The 17134-nt window shown below is 37.7% G+C and overlaps 1 protein-coding gene across 1 annotated transcript; it reads right to left on the bottom strand.

The window, feature by feature from the left end:
* Positions 1 to 6: 6 nt before the first annotated feature.
* Positions 7 to 16616, bottom strand: LOC110463869 (ATPase family AAA domain-containing protein 1-B-like). Its single transcript, XM_021518773.1, has 10 exons — positions 16022 to 16616; positions 12687 to 12728; positions 10250 to 10427; positions 7966 to 8034; positions 7592 to 7680; positions 6703 to 6745; positions 5408 to 5604; positions 4573 to 4623; positions 3195 to 3340; positions 7 to 582 (listed from the first exon to the last, which is right to left on the bottom strand). The coding sequence occupies exons 1-10, from the start codon at positions 16319 to 16321 to the stop codon at positions 462 to 464; spliced, it is 1236 nt and encodes a 411-aa protein (XP_021374448.1). The 5' UTR covers positions 16322 to 16616; the 3' UTR covers positions 7 to 461.
* Positions 16617 to 17134: the final 518 nt, after the last annotated feature.

Below are 17134 nucleotides of genomic sequence, written 5' to 3'. Positions count from 1 at the left end.
AGATTGATGTGGATACAATGTATCAGATTGATGTGGATACAATGTATCAGATTGATGTGGATACAATGTACTAGATTGATGTGGATACAATGTATCAGATTGATGTGGATACAATGTACCAGGCTATGTGATAATAACATATATGGATACAAAAAAACCCATTTGCTCCTTTACACAACCACTACGTACCTTGACACATTACTTACCAACTTGAGTCGTTCACACAATACTCTGCTGTATTATTGTTTGTATGGTTTATTTGATTAAATATTACTTTTTCACAGCAATTTTTTTTTTTATATTAAAAATATTGAAGTCACAAAAAATTAAAACTATCACAGCATTACAATGAATTCTAAATATCAGGCTGTTCTCATTAAAATAAACAAATCCTACTTCTATTATTGTGTAACCATCACTTGCAGTTTTTTTATATAGATAACACTATGGATATGTGACTGTCAGTCCAGATTAGAGTACATCATTGCCCCAGAAGTTAGATGTTTGGACTCTTTGATCTTGGCCACAGCATACTCAAGGTCAGCCATGGCTATTTTTCTCAGTGGTGGCAGTTTGGTGTCACTGCAAACAAAACAAATACCTGTGGTCACAATCTCATAATAAAACCTTATGAAAGGCTTCACCTATACAGCATGAAACATTCAGGGTAACATTCTTCATGTTTTATGTCTATGAACTTTCAATGATGCTGGTATAATTTGTGGTAAGTCAATGGCCTAGAGCAAATTTTAAGTTTATAAAGTATTTGTGTACTGACCCCACAAAGCCAGGGGTGTCCTGACCCCCACAAAGCCAGGGGTGTCCTGTCCGCTACAAAGCCAGGGGTGTCCTGACCCCCACAAAGCCAGGGGTGTCCTGTCCGCTACAAAGCCAGGGGTGTCTTGACCCCCACAAAGCTAGGAGTGTCCTGACCCCACAAAACTAGGGGGGTCCTGACCCCCCAAAACTAAGGGGGTCCTGACCCCCACAAATCCAGGGGTTCCTGTCCCCCACAAAGCTAGGGGTGTCCTGACCCCCACAAAGCTAGGGGTGTCCTGACCCCACAAAGCTAGGGGTATCCTAACCCCCCACAAAGCTAGGGGTGTCCTGACCCCCACAAATCCAGGGGTTTCCTGACCCCCACAAAGCCAGGGGGGTCCTGTCCCCCACAAAGACAGGGGGGTCCTGACCCCTACAAAGCCAGGGGGGTCCTGACCCCACAAAGCTAGGGGTGTCCTGGCCCTCACAAAGCTAGGGGTTTCCTGACCCCCACAAAGCTAGGGGTTTCCTGACCCCACAAAGCTAGGGGTGTCCTGTCCCCCACAAAGACAGGGGTGTCCTGACCCCCACAAAGCTAGGGGTGTCCTGTCCCCCACAAAGACAGGGGGGTCCTGACCCCTACAAAGCCAGGGGTGTCCTGACCCCACAAAGCTAGGGGGGTCCTGGCCCTCACAAAGCTAGGGGTTTCCTGACCCCCACAAAGCTAGGGGCTTCCTGCCCTCACAAAGCTAGGGGTGTCCTGTCCCCACAAAGCCAGGGGTGTCCTGACCCCCACAAAGCCAGGGGCGTCCTGACCCCCACAAAGCCAGGGGTGTCCTGACCCTCAAAATGCCAAGGGTGTCCTGACCCCCACAAAGCCAGGGGTGTCCTGTCCCCCACAAGGACAAATTTCTTAACCTCAACAAGGACAGGTATATCCTGACTCCACTAGGACTAATATCTTTGCCCACCTCGGGGGTAAGACAGAAAAATCTCTACCCAAGGAGTAAGATTCACAAAGGCATCAAGTGACAGACATTTAAATCTTACTCCAAGGCTTTACTCCTAAAGTGGTGGATGATTATTTTTCTCCCACATCAAATTGTAATTTCATAAGAAATGCTTTCATAATTTTTAGCAGATCAGAGTTATCTTCCGTGATCTACTTTTGTGACGTCTTTCAATTGTTATAACAGGGGAATCACCCCACCTTAACCCCAAGTTAAGACAGAGACATCTTTCCCTGTCCAGAAGTGTGTATAGCTCTGCCTAATGACGGAGAAAGATATATCCTGACCTCATCAGGACAGATATATCCTGACCTCACAGGGACAGGTATATCCTGACCTCACAGGGACAGGTATATCCTGACCTCACAAGGACAGGTATATCCTGACCTCACAAGGACAGATATATCCTGACCTCACAGGGACAGGCATATCCTGACCTCACAGGGACAGGTATATCCTGACTTCACAGGGACAGGTATATCCTGACCGCACAGGGACAGGTATATCCTGACCTCACAGTGACAGGTATATCCTGACCTCACAAGGACATATATATTCTGACCTCACAAGGATAGATATATCCTGACCACACAGGAACAGGTATATTCTGACCTCACAAGGATAGATATATCCTGACCACACAGGAACAGGTATATTCTGACCTCACAAGGATAGATATATCCTTACCTCACAGGAACAGGTATATCCTGACCTCACAAGGACAGATATATCCTGACCTCACAAGGACAGATATATCCTGACCTCACAAGGACAGGTATATCCTGATCTCACAAGGACAGGTATATCCTGACCTCACAAGAACAGGTATATCCTAACCGTACAGATGAGATTTGACCCCAAAAAGACAAATGTGTCTTGGGACCATAACAACCTCTACAGATGAGTTTTGACCCCAAAAGGACTACTGAGTCTTGGGACAATAACGACCTCTACAGATGAGCTCTGACCCCAAAAGGACAAATGTGTCTTGGGACCATAACGACCTGTTTATAAAACATTGTATGATCCAGGAAACAGTTATAATTGGTTCAGCATTGGTTATAGGGTTGAGCATCCTATTAACAGCTAAAGTCACTCAAGGATATGCCTCCATGTATGAAACGTACATGGATGTGTGTATGTGTGCTGGAGGCAGTTAATATTGGCCCCTTTGTGCTTAGATCTGATGCTGACCTTGGAAATCTACCTCACTAAAATCCCATGCAAAGGCACCCAGCAAAGTACTCTGCTCAGTCAGATTATACTGAAAATGAGTAAACCAGTTTTAGGGCTTACCCTAAATACTGAATATTTAGCTGGGAATAACAGATACCATTTCCAAGGACTTTGGAAAGTCCAGATCTTTCTTGAATGGTCATTAAGCACAGGTTATAGACTGAATATTACTTGTTGTCAACTACTCACAAGAAATCCTCTCCTAAGTCATCCTTGGCTTTCTGTAAGACCTCATGAACTCTGTTGAGAGCACCAAGTCTACAGGCCTCCTTCAGGTCGCTTCCACAAAACTGTTCAGTAATTTCTCCAAGTTTATTGAAGTCAAGGTTCTCAATCTACAATTTTAAACCAATATCTTTCAAATGTGATCTCTGTTAACTTCTTCTTACATAAACAATAACACTGTCATGTCAGGTAGGACCCTGCCAAGTACATATCCTAAACTGTCATGTCAGGTAGGACCCTGCCAAGTACATATCCTAAACTGGCGGGTCACAATCACATGTCATCAGACTACAATAGTAACGTGACATCACAGTGTACCTTTATATTAATCATATTCATCCGACACCATCCTATGTGAAAAGACAGAAGATAATTTCATCAAAATATTAAACCTAGTTTCTACAGGCCACAGTAAAATTTGGCGCTAGTTTGAACACGTCACTATTGTAGTGTGGTGAGTCCCCCCCCCCGTCAGGATGGGACTGAGTGTTAATGAAAATAACATAAACAGAAGAAGAAAACAAGTTTCTTTAGAATTGGATATATAAAAATAGTAGTTATTGGTTATTTTTTCCCGACAAATTAATATCAAATTTTCCCAATGTTTTGAGATATATTTTTTTCTAACCTGTTTTTTTTTTAATTAGTATTATTTTTTGCCTTTTATGTGATTTATTTACTTTTAAATGTTTATAGCTTTATCCAAATCCTATGTCACGTGTAAACCTTCCTAAAATCCTTTAAAATATCAATAAATCTTCAATTTTGGCTCTAGCAAAGTAATTAGAGGCTTCAGAATAACACAAATGATTCAACACTACCATGTTATATGCTATATAATTTATATTTTAAATGTCTCACGAATTTCTCACGAATTCAGAGATTAAATCTCACTATTTTTGACCAAATCTCACTAAAAATTATCACCGATCTCACTATTTTGCACCGGAAAGTTATGGCATGTATGGGTGACATGAAATTGTGACGTCATGACATTGTCTTTTTAAAATATACCCAGAGCCATGTGAAGGTGGAAGCTGCCTGTTTTTTTAGTTAGTCATTATATTTTATTTTTTCTATACTTACCTACTTTACGAGGACATTAATTCTTTTTAGTTATATAAATATATAATGAAGCCTGGAAAACACATTAAGAAGGAATTCATTATATATATACAGCCCTATACCAATGTTGTACATGTATGTCAACATTGAGGGGAATACTGTACGAGACCGTCAAAGATGTGTGATATACACAATTAATTTCAGTAGTTTTCAGAACAGTAATTCAATTGTGGTATCTCAGACTCATGTTGAACTGTTTAATAATGCAATACATTACCTGTTCCTTTTCCAGGATAATCTTTAAGATATTGCTTCTCTGAATTTTTTCCTAAATATGGAAAGGAAAAACTCCATGATCATGTGACAAAAAAACATCAATACATGTATAAATATATAATAAGGTAGTATTATATGTGTCATAGAGAGATGTGTGTAATGTGTGTTACATACAGAGATGTCATAGAGAGATGTGTGTAATGTGTGTTACATACAGAGATGTCACAGAGAGATGTGTGTAATGTGTGTTACATACAGAGATGTCATAGAGAGATGTGTGTAATGTGTGTTACATACAGAGATGTCACAGAGAGATGTGTGTAATGTGTGTTACATACAGAGATGTCCAATATGATAATGGCAATTATTATCATATAGATCTTTTTATTGGTTGGAATCTCAGTATCGTAATTATTACAAAATAATAACTAGAAGAAATTACCTTTTATAGGAGATATTAAAAAGGAATATTCCAAAATATGATGGCTCAGAAAGAAATGCATACAGGCCTCAAATATTTGCTTTCTAATAAAAATTATCAAGAATTCATTTCTTCTTCATACTAGATTTACAAAACTTGGTGTTTTTTTTAACTCTTTAGTCTAGATCTTATTTACAAAACAAATATAACATTAACTAAGATCCAGATGATATGTCCAGTAAGGGCTGACCAAGCTAAACTGGACAGATGATATGTCCAGTAAGGGCTGACCAAGCTAAACAATTTAAACCTTGTTAAGAAGTCTGATAGAGTTGCCTACAATCCTTGGAGTGAGGTAAACTTGCCACTACCAGCACTCTACAGTTCAAACAATGTCAAACACTTTAAAACATACCGGTTTATTTATCTGGATCATGCAAGGCATCCTGCGGAGAATGGCAGCATCAACGTCCTGTGGTCTGTTGGTGGCTCCGATCACCATGATCTGACAGTTAGGGTCAGTGATGATTCCGTCCCACAAACTCATGAACTGTGTCTTCATCATAGCTGTTGCCTCATGGTCATGCGACTGTCGTGCCCGGAGAAATGAATCTAGTACAACAAATTTATCATATAAACTATTTTGTTATAGCGTAAATGCTTATAAAGAGATTATTCAGGTATAATTCTATCAAATATTATTGTAACATTTAAGTTTAAATGAAATGGCAACCTCAGCCTTTTCCATGAAACTGAAAATGTATGTTGTTTTGACCAGAATATGGTGTAAAACACATCTTCACCCATAAACGTAACAACACATGTTTGGTGACAGTCATTCAAGTGCATATAACATCAAAGCATTTGTTTCTTTTCTGTTCATTGGTGGAAAATCTAAGTGGGAGATAAAGCTGTGGTGCAAAACAACTCTTATCCATTGATGTTGAAACAGAACAAGAAGTTTGGTTAACCTTCATCAAAAAATGTAATTAAGTTAAATGGTACAGGGTGATGGGAAGTATTTCATTTTTTGTTCAGCAGATTGGAAAACATAGGTCACTGTGACCTAATTAAACATCCATTCCTAGATGTAACAGTACACAAGTTTACTGAACTTGCATAAGAATGCAAGGGAATTATGGAACAAAGTTAACTAACTGTTCTGTACAGAGGGAAATATAGGTCACTGTGACCTAGTTATGGTGTGCAACAACCCTTCCCCCCAAGATGTAACAGCACATAAAGTTTGGTGAAACTAGGTGTAAGAGCAAGGAAATTGTGGCCTTGAAACTGATTTTATTTGTTGTTCAGTGGAGTGGAAAATGAAGGTCACTGTGACCTAGTTATGATTCAACATTTGGTGAAAAACCACATTAAATTCTGAGAACCTGCAAAAAAATAAAATGGAACGATGACCCAATGCCAGAAACAATCATCATGGTCACAATTGCACACACAGACAACATCAATACATGTACTATGTACTGAAAAGTGTATAAAATTTCAAAAGCAAAACGTATTAAAATAAAATGACCAGTATTATGAAGGAAATCTGTGTCTACTTTTATGAGACATGAAATTCGAATTATTAAAATTTCATTTGAAATCAAATATCTACAAAATTTAGATGTATAGATGAATTATTTTGCAAAAATAGAAAAGAAACTAAATTCTCCATTCATTTTTCTGTTTCTCACTTGTGTAACTTACCAATTTCATCGATAAATATGATACTTGGTTGTAGTTTTATGGCCTGTAATATATATTAAAAAAAAAATTAAGAAATTTACCAAATTATGCAAAATCTTCTGATAACCTGAAATATAGTTAAATATTTATAGGTAATGAGCAAAGTGTTAATTGTACCAAGTTCTATGAATTGAATGGATTAATTGTTAATGGTCCAAATCATATTCATACAAATTATACATTAAAATAACTCAAAATAACAACAAAGAAAGCTAAGGCTTATCAATGTACCCCATCTTCCCGATCCTCTCCCCTCGTCGTGATTCAGATTGTGACCTTTTGTGTATGATCCTTGGGGTATTCCACAACACTGTCTATTTCTATATCAACATTTATGAATCAAAATTGTTATCAACTTCAATTAATCTTTCTTGTTGGCCCAGCTGGAAGTGTTGGAGGAACATTTACCAGGGTACCTGGAAAAAACCCACTTTGTTGGACAGGTGACTTTACACCTATTTATGTCTGATTGGGAAATCAACCGTTTTGGTTTGGACAAGGATAACCATGATTTAATCTTTGACCCCTTACACTAACCTTGTACATATGTATCTAAGAGTGCTAAGCAACACTCTTCACTGAAAGTTACAGATATTTAGAAAATAGAGTCTGGACAATAAGGCCTATCATACGATGCATGATTTATGTAAATTTCATATTAAATATTAAATTGATAAGATAATTGGGTGAAAGTATAACAAAACATCTCCCTGTTTCTTATACTGGGGTTTCATGTGTTATACCACAATCACACAATTTTATTATATACAAATGCTAACAAGGCTTCGTAAAATTAACTAATTAGCTCTATGTTTATGCAATGTTGCAACTGACTGTTGAACCTGCTTACCAGTGAGAATACAGCTTCAGCACGCTTCTGTGATTCCCCATACCATTTGTCAACCAGCGAGGAAATTTGTAAGTTTATAAATCGAGCACCTGTAATGAAAGAACGTCATTTAATACAATTTCAGGTGAAATTTCCTAGCAGTAATGACTAAATTATTTGGTTTTACTTGTTGACTCTTATCTTAAATGTAGTTTCTCCTTCAATGGCATGTGTGTGAAACATTCCTCTTTATTCTGTTAATCAATTAAATAACCAACATCACACATGGCTCCTATTGAACTTTTTGAACAAGGCTATCAAAATAATATGGACATTCAGGCTTCAATATTTAAGAAGAAATGACCTTGAACCAATGCCCTTTTTATTTGACATACCTGCACACTTTGCTGTAGCTTTGGCAAGCATTGTTTTACCACAACCAGGAGGACCATAGAACAATACTCCTGGAAAAGCAAACACATACATTTATACAATTCTAGAAGAGGATTATGAAATAACATCTCTACGAAAGCAAACATGTTTATGTTACATTATTTAGAATAAATCTGATTTCGTTTTTAACCATAAACTACATATCACCTGATGGTACATTATTTTGTTCTTTATGAGAAGCTCTGTAGTACTGGATAGTGGTTTTTTTTGTCTAGTTAACTCAGCCAGTCAATTGTTAAAAGGACTGTTGCCTGGTCAGCAAAAACTGCTGCCCACTGCAGAAAATAGCATGTGATGATGTTGTCTGGGTAACAGTAATCATCATGGACAGAAGATTGTTTTAGAACTTAAATTGCAACGTGGCAAAACAGATCGTTTGCAGGTATCGTTTGCATTGTGATCGTTTGCAAGTTATTCTGTCATTATGTTGAGAAGACAAAACAAAATTTCCAGAAAGTCTGTACTTCAAAAGATCAGAATATTCGATATTATTGATACATATACATGAATTTCAAGAAGATGGGTATGATTTTTGCTTGTAGCTAGGATAAAGAATTGTCAAACCTCGGGTCACAGAACCGTATTTTATGATTAGGCAGGCATTGGTTTGAATTAGTTTCCCCTTGGTGTATGGACCAACCAAAACACTCATTGCCCTCAGCCTTTAGTTACAGGCAGTAGTATTTTGGTCGGTCCAACCACCCCAGAAAAAGTCATTCAGATTATTAACGACAAGTGTTTAATAATTACATGTTCGGTAATTGATTACCTGAATCTTGAAGAATATCACAATGAAATGGGGAGAATTCAATTACTATTCAAAAGTTCATGATAATCTTCTGCTATTTTTGTATAGAAAGTGTTTGCTACTTCCAGACATAACATCCAGTCATAGGCTCAATTAACAAGGGAAGGCAATTTTCAGCATTTTAGTTGACGCTGAATGTTTTTATCAATTTCAAATTATTGATTTTCTGAAAATCAAAACCAAACGAATCAAGACATGAAAACATTGTTTCAACTTTTAATTTTTTGTGAAGGAAACAGCGAATGAAGTCAGCTGTTTCTTTGATGCTGCTCTAGTTAGTGACCTGGCTATGAAGTTAACAGCAGGAACATTTAAACTGTAAAACCTGGTTGTGCTTTTTAATGTAAAAACAACAAGAGGCCCATGGGCCTTAACGGTCACCTGAGTCCAACAGTATTCATTTTTGTTGTTGAAATATGAATGGAGATAATGATGTCAATCATCCCTACCAAAATTTGAGTAAAAAATAGTAAAGTATAACTTCAGTTAAGTTTGTCAGGGCAATGAGTTGATCATTCCTTGACCTAGTTTCAGTTAATTTGGCCTATAAGAACTTGATTTTAAGTTTTAAATAGGTTTTTTTCCACAATGGCAGCCATGGCGGCCAAATTGAATTTTTGCTGGACCTGAAAAAAACATTTTGCCAGGACCATGAGTCGATCATTCCTACCAAGTGCCCAGTAGAACTTGACTTTAAGTTTAAAATAGTTTTTCAAAATGGCGGCCGTGGTGGCCATATTGGATTTCTGATTGACCCCAAAAAATAACAACACTTTGTCACAGTTAAATGGGCCTAGTAGAACTTGACTTTAAAGTATGAAATAGTTTTTCAAAATGGCCGGTCCTAGCAGTCATATTGGATTTTTTATCGACCCGAAAAATAACAACACTTTGTCAGGACCATGAGTCGATCATTCCTACCAAGTTTCAGTAAAAACGGCCCAGTAGAACTTGACTTTAAAGTTTGAAATAGTTTTTCAAAATGGCCGGCCCTGGTGGCCATATTGGATTTCTGATTGACCAAAGAAATAACAACACTTAGTCAAGAACATAAGTTGATCATTCCTACCAAGTTTCAGGTTAATCGGCCCAGTAGAACTTGACTTTGGCCCAGTAGAACTTGACTTTAAGTTTGAAATAGTTTTTTAAAATGGCGGCCCTGGTGGCCATATTTGATTTCTGATCGACCCGAAAAATAACAACCCTTGGCTAGGGAGTTGTCAGTAACATTCCCATGAAGTATCAATGAAATCCCTTTGACAGTATTTCAGCTTAAGTTGAAAAAGTAAAATGGTAAAGCTCAGGTGACCTAAAAATGTAAGTATCACACACCATTTGTATTGTCTGAGACACATATGTAAGTTATACCAGTCTTCTGTTTCAATATACACACAACGCAGTTTAGAAACTATACATACCTTTTGGAGACTGGAGCAGAGAGGAGTTGTAAAACAGATCTCTCCTTCTGAAGGGAAATATGACGGTTTCCTTGATTTGCTCAACCACTGCGTCGAGACCCCCGATGTCCTTCCAGTCCACAGACACACTAAGTGGATCCACCAAGTTAGCCGCAATGCAAAGCTCGTGGTCCGACAGCTGAAGTGACAGTTAACAAACATAGATCTATATCAGTCACGGAGAAACATTCCTCATTGAAGTCATCACACTGTTGGTCCACACACTGATTAATATATATATGTTGATTGATGCAAGAACAGCTTCAGATGACAGTAGACGTGCACTCTATTACTTGTATATATCGGGATACGATTGGCGTACCAATATAGAATCATGTGTTGTGATTTTAAAACTCATGAAAAAACAATTTTTGTTTCATATCATTATATTTCAAAATGAGTCCTAAAACTTTGTCCAAAAATTTATCTGCAGTCAATCAGAATGTTACAATGAGAAAACACATTGTTAACCTTAGGATATTTTAAATCTCCTCTATTGTCTCTTAAGATCTATCTCTTTGAAACTTCACACAATAACAAAATGGCAGAGGAAGACTTAACAAAGGCCTACTGATCTACAACAATTAGGAAGGTATTAATTTACTGATAACTGGAAAAGACTGTATGGGCATACTACAACAACGGAACAGTTTCCATAGAGTCTTTTCAGGTTATCTCCATACACTCATCTCCGGTCAGTCATCTTAAGACAATTATCTTTGACAAACATACTATTATTTAAATATTAAATTAATCTAGATGCCAGTATATGCTAACCCTGGTTTACATTGGTCCAATTATCTCTGGTGGTTTTGGGTAAACATTAATCCGTCTAGATAAAAAATACAGGTTTTCCTTCCGTTTCAGGCAATACTGAAAAATGCCTCATTAGTGGCACCATGATCTGTGTCATAATTAGTGGTGTCATTATCTATCTCATTAGTGGCACCATGATCTATCTCATTAGTGGTGTCATTATCTATCTCATTAGTGGTGTTATTATCTATCCCATTAGTGGTGCCATGATATATCTCATTAGTGGTGTCATTATATATCTTATTATTGGTGCCATGATCTGTCTCATTAGTGGCGCCATGATATATCTCATTTGTGGCGCCATGATCAGTCTCATAAGTGGTGTCATGATCTATCTCATTAGCGGCACTATGATCTATCTCATTAATGGTGCCATGATCTATCTCATTAGTGGTGTCATTATCTATCTCATTAGTGGCGCCATGATCTGTCTCATTAGTGGCACCATGATTTATTTCATTAGTGGTGTTATTATCTGTCTCATTTGTGGTGCCTTGATCTGTCTCATTAGTGGTGTTATTATCTGTCTCATTTGTGGTGCCTTGATCTGTCTCATTAGTGGTGTTATTATCTGTCTCATTAATGGTGCCATGATCTTTCTCATTAGTGGCACCATGATCTATCTCATTAGTGGAGTCATTATCTATCTCATTAGTGGCACCATGATCTATCTCATTAGTGGTGTCATTATCTACCTCATTAGTGGTGTTATTATCTATCTCATGAGTGGCACCATGATCTGTCTCATTAGTGGTGTCATGATCTGTCTCATTAGTGGTGCCTTGATCTGTCCCATTAGTATTAGTGGTGCCATGATCCGTCTCATTAGTGGTGCCATGATCTCTCTCATGAGTGGCACCATGCTATATCTCATTAGTGGTGTTATTATCTATCTCATGAGTGGCACCATGATATATCTCATTAGTGGTGTCATTATATATCTTATTATTGGTGCCATGATCTGTCTCATTAGTGGCACCATGATTTATTTCATTAGTGGTGTTATTATCTGTCTCATTTGTGGTGCCTTGATCTGTCTCATTAGTGGTGTTATTATCTGTCTCATTTGTGGTGCCTTTATCTGTCTCATTAGCGGCGCCATGATATATCTCATTTGTGGGGCCATGATCTGTCTCATAAGTGGTGTCATGATCTATCTCATTAGTGGCACTATGATCTATCTCATTAATGGTGCCATGATCTATCTCATTAGTGGTGCCATGATCTATCTCATTAGTGGTGCCTTGATCTGTCCCATTAGTGGTGCCATGATCTATCTCATTAGTGGTGCCATGATCTAACTCATTAGTGGTGCCTTGATCTGTCTCATTAGTGGTGCCATGATCTGTCCCATTAGTGATGCCATGATCTGTCTCATTAGTGGTGTTATTATCTGTCTCATTAATGGTGCCATGATCTTTCTCATTAGTGGCACCATGATCTATCTCATTAGTGGTGCCATTATCGGTCTCATTAGTGGCGCTATTATCTATATCATTAGTGGCGCCATGAACTGTAGATGCTGTCATCATATGCCCTCACCTGTTTTATATGTAAACCACAAACAAAATGTCTCACTTACCTTCACATCCTTTACACCTAAAAGTTGAAGCATTTTCTGGGCCTGTAAGTAAGCATGTAGGTCATGTTAATTGAATATGCCCAATTGGATAGAACTTAATATTAGCATGTAGACAATTCAAATGAAATATCAGCTCAGAGAGGAATGTATCAGTCGTTGATGGTGCAGAGCGGGGTTAGTGTCTATCACCTGGCTTAAATTCTGGTGGCTTCCTTCGGACTGAACATGGGATAACATTTACTCATCTCAGTAACAATTTTATTGCTGAAATGGGGAGTAAAGCGAAATCAAAACAAACAAATTTCTTTTAAAATACTTAGGGCAAAAAAGTACATCATTCTTTCAACTAAATCCAATTAATACCACAATGAAGAACATTTGTGGTAGAGCATCCGACTAGGAACCTGGAGATCGAGGGTTCCTGTTACATACATAAAAAAAAGTCAATTTTGATGTCTAACTTTTTGTGAAAAAGACAAACCATATCACTGACTTTGTTCTCTCCATTGACTTCAGTGTATAGTCAATGGGATCATCTAGTGCAAATTTGACCGGTAAGCATTATTTTTTTCTGTGTGCTATTTATAGCTACAGCACACTATAAGCAATGGAGGCGATATGATTTGTCATTTTCACAAAGATTTAGACAACTAAATTAACATACTTTTGTGCACAATTGTACCTCATTGTATTATTTATTGAATTATGCTGAAAGAATAACGCTTTTTTTTGCTTATATTGTTTAAAAGAACTTGATGTGTTTTCATTTCACTTTATTCCCCATTTCAGTAATAAAATTGTTACCCAAATGCATGATTATTACCCATATGCACTGTTGTGCTTAACCTGTTCAACGGGAAACAATGTTATGTAGTATAATGTACATTAGCCAGAGTTTCCTTTGGCCCTGACTCCAGACTTTAGACATTTTGACAGATAGATGTCTGGTGTGGGGCCAGGGCGCACTGATATATGAAAACGTGGAATTCTCCAACACGGTTTGGTGTCGGAGAGTTTTGAGGTGCTGACAACAAAAATTGACTATGACAAAACACAAACCTCACATATATCGATCGATAAATGAATTATAAATTGATCCAAATCCGCTCACCAACAGCTGCTAAATTCCGTCAGTAGAGTCCTCGGTTTTCAATCGTTCAAATTTCCCACCTGAGCGAACTTCATTTTTGTAGGTCATGGGAGTGTTTTGGCCTCAGACCACAATTAATTATACTATATGTTACTACCAAAGGAAAAATGAAATTAAAATATTGTAAAACTTTGAGCAGGGTCTGGTTCCTATTTCATATTGTAGGTCTATTCAAACTGAACATACAGTGAGCTAGAAAGTACCTCATGACCGGCATTTAAGAAATATAATTTCATTTGAATGTCACTACCCCAGTGGCGGATCCAGAGGGTTTTTTTGGGCTTCGATATTGCTGAACAATTCTATGTAAAAAAAATGTTCAAATCTGTCATAGATCAAGACAGGAAAAATTATTTATCACTGGCCTGAATGTCCTTATGCACTACATTCGTGTACAACGACCCGGAAGTGTTTTTGTGGTCTGAGGCCTTTTATCAAGAAGACGTACTGATCCGGACCGAAAACGGAACAATAATTCTTGCTTGGAAGTTTCTGGACTGTCGCTTTTTGTTGATTAGTCACACCCATGACCTACAAAAATGGTGTTTGCACAGGTGGGAAATTTTGACTCCTTCATTAACTCCTGTTACATTTTGCGCCAAACGAAATATACCCACAGAAAGTGGTATAGGGTCTCGTGCGTCTTCAAGGTCGAAGACTTTGTTACAGGACGGAGGAATGTGGCGGAACTAGACTGGGTCGATCGTGGACGACCAGCTAGCTCAATTGGGTTTGAACCCCGGTCTTGCCTTGCATTTTCCTTCTCCTGTTACAATATTACGTCTCCTTCCATCGGGAGAAATTTGTTAAAAAATTGTTCTGAGTTTTTTAAATACTGTTTCATGTTGCTAATTTTTTTTTCTATTAGTAAATTGTGTACATGTCTATGACAGTCATCAATTATTTCAATAGTTTTCTGCCGATATGAGTACGAAATTGCGACTGCTTCTTAGGTGTGCGGAAACGGATAACACAAGGATATTAATATCTCAATTTACAGTCAGAATTTCAAACACCTTTGATATATGTGAGGTATGTATCTAAAGTCTGGTGTCAGGGCCAGAGGTAGTACTAATATTAATAGTTATACCCAGCCTTCTCTGCCCTGGCCGGGTATTAAATCGATCCCATGCCTTGTAATGGAGCAAGCCCGGTGTGAATCACACCGGGGTGATTTTAGAATTAATTGACAGCACATTGGTCTGCATCCATAAATAGGGTTGTAGTTTGAACTATTTCTGTTGTTATCTTGCCCAACTTGAAATTAAACTATCGTTTAATTATCAAGTTAACGTAGCAAGCGCAATCGAAATCTGAATTGACCGCCATGTTAGAAAGTTTGTCTCTCTTCAGGTATAAGTCAGACATCTAAATATGGGTGTCATGATCATGACCCAATGTGGAAATTGTAGCAAACATGGCGGCATCAGTAGTAATACATAAATAATAAAATAATAATAATAATCTTTATTTAACGTCGTGTACAATTGTCAACAACAAACATAAGCTCTGTAGAGCTTTTTATTACGACGGCGCTAAGGGAACAAATGGTGTTTTCGTGGTGGAGGAAAACCCATGGGGGGGAAACCACCGTGCCATTGGAGGGATAACAACTAACCCTATCAGACATCCCTCTCTTATTTCCACCACCGCTGGGGATCGAACCGAAATTCTTGGGAGAGCGAGTGGTCTGAAGCTCACGCTTGATAGCACACAGTAGTACAATGACTGTGCGCGTTAGCGATCACGGCTACCGAGGCACCAAATATAGAAAGGATAATTGAGATAACATCACGCCTGATCTACCATGGCGATTGTTTCTGGGGTTTACCCCAAGACGGACGTGGTTAATTTCATTGAAAGAGGTTTTTTTCATTGACATTGGTAAGGATTCGCTTTTTCAACAATTTTTCAATATTTCGATAACATTATACTCATATATGAGGCGTGAAATATATGTAATCTTACAGATTAGCACTTTTGATTTTGCTCCATTAGTTGGCATAGGATCGCTTCGTTGCTCTGACGACGCAATATAAATCAGTGAGAAAGCTACGTTATCGAAGCTAGGCCAGAGGAAACTCGGGCTAAATGACATGCATTACGCAACCATAAATACTAAAATAGTAATACTCCGACAGGATGAAATTAAAACTACTGTGACAAAATGACATTCACTCCCTACCCTTGCTGTCGCCGTTTTTCTGTCTTTATGCGTCGGATCCATCACGTTTGACAACCATTTTATAGCGAAATATGTTATGCCGAATGAAGCGGCCAATCCTATGAGTGTTGACAATAATTTGGCTGCGATTTCCTGTCTTCCGACTTTAGACAATAGTTCTCCATTTTCCTCTATGGCAATTTCACGAGCTGATAAGAAATTTCCAGAAAGATTTTCTCTGAGAAAGGATCGAGAGGACGTAAAGGCACGAAGTAGAATCTGACCGACGGTTTCATCACCTGTGGCTGTGGAGCTCGCCATCTTGATTCTGAATAACGCACCGAGATAAAAACGAAACTAGAACCTCAGCTAGACCAACAAAAATATATTTGCAGTTACCATATCACATTATCACTCACCAATCTGATTAATACAAAACCAGAAAATTGTTAAATCATTCTAATTACATAGTGAATGATGGTTTGTATATTTTTACAAACGTATAGGCTGATGTTAGCGTTCCGCTATTTCCGTTTTATATCGACACATATTGTTCAAAGTGAAAGTAGCTTATTCTTCATGAGCTGATTTTAAGCGACTTATTCAATTTCTTGCTGCCATTTTTATATGGACATGAAAATTAAACATCTGTGGTAAATTTCATATCTTTATATACACTATGTGTGATATTTGTATGAAGAACTATGACCACGGACTAGATAGCAGTCTAATTCCGTGCTATGAGTATACGTATGACCTATACTGTCTTCCTTGTGTGCGAGATTACATTTTTGTCTGAGTCACTTCCTAAATATTTCAGTATGTGAATATTGGATACAGAAAATGAAAACGTAATGATTCATGTTAACGAAATTAAACGAATTATATCAGACGTTTTTTTCTTCTCTATCTTATTACGTTACCAGCACAGCTCAGATGATCCAATTATAGCTGCTGTAATAGAACGAGTTTTTATTTGGGTTCAATTGGTTACTGACGTAGGCCTACACAAAATTTAAGAAAAAGGTATGCAACATTGAGTTAGTGGAAACAATCATAATATATAACAATAATGGGTACTTTGTTGAAAAAAGGATTAATCAGATCTGACAGTCCTGGTTTCAGTATATAGAT

This window comes from Mizuhopecten yessoensis, unplaced genomic scaffold (assembly GCF_002113885.1).
Source record: "Mizuhopecten yessoensis strain PY_sf001 unplaced genomic scaffold, ASM211388v2 scaffold10937, whole genome shotgun sequence".
In the NCBI taxonomy this organism is placed as follows: Eukaryota; Metazoa; Mollusca; class Bivalvia; order Pectinida; family Pectinidae; genus Mizuhopecten; species Mizuhopecten yessoensis.
The sequence above is the reverse complement of the archived record's forward strand: the minus strand, read 5'-3'. Positions and strand labels throughout refer to the sequence as shown.

Bases quoted from the DNA above. Each gene is read 5' to 3' on its own strand.
- LOC110463869 (XM_021518773.1), bottom strand. From the start codon at position 16,321: ATGGCGAGCTCCACAGCCACAGGTGATGAAACCGTCGGTCAGATTCTA. The intron at 5,605-6,702 runs GTAAGTTACACA...TTGTTGTACTAG, and splicing joins CATATTTATCGATGAAATTG to ATTCATTTCTCCGGGCACGA. The intron at 4,624-5,407 runs GTATGTTTTAAA...TTCCATATTTAG, and splicing joins TGATCCAGATAAATAAACCG to GAAAAAATTCAGAGAAGCAA.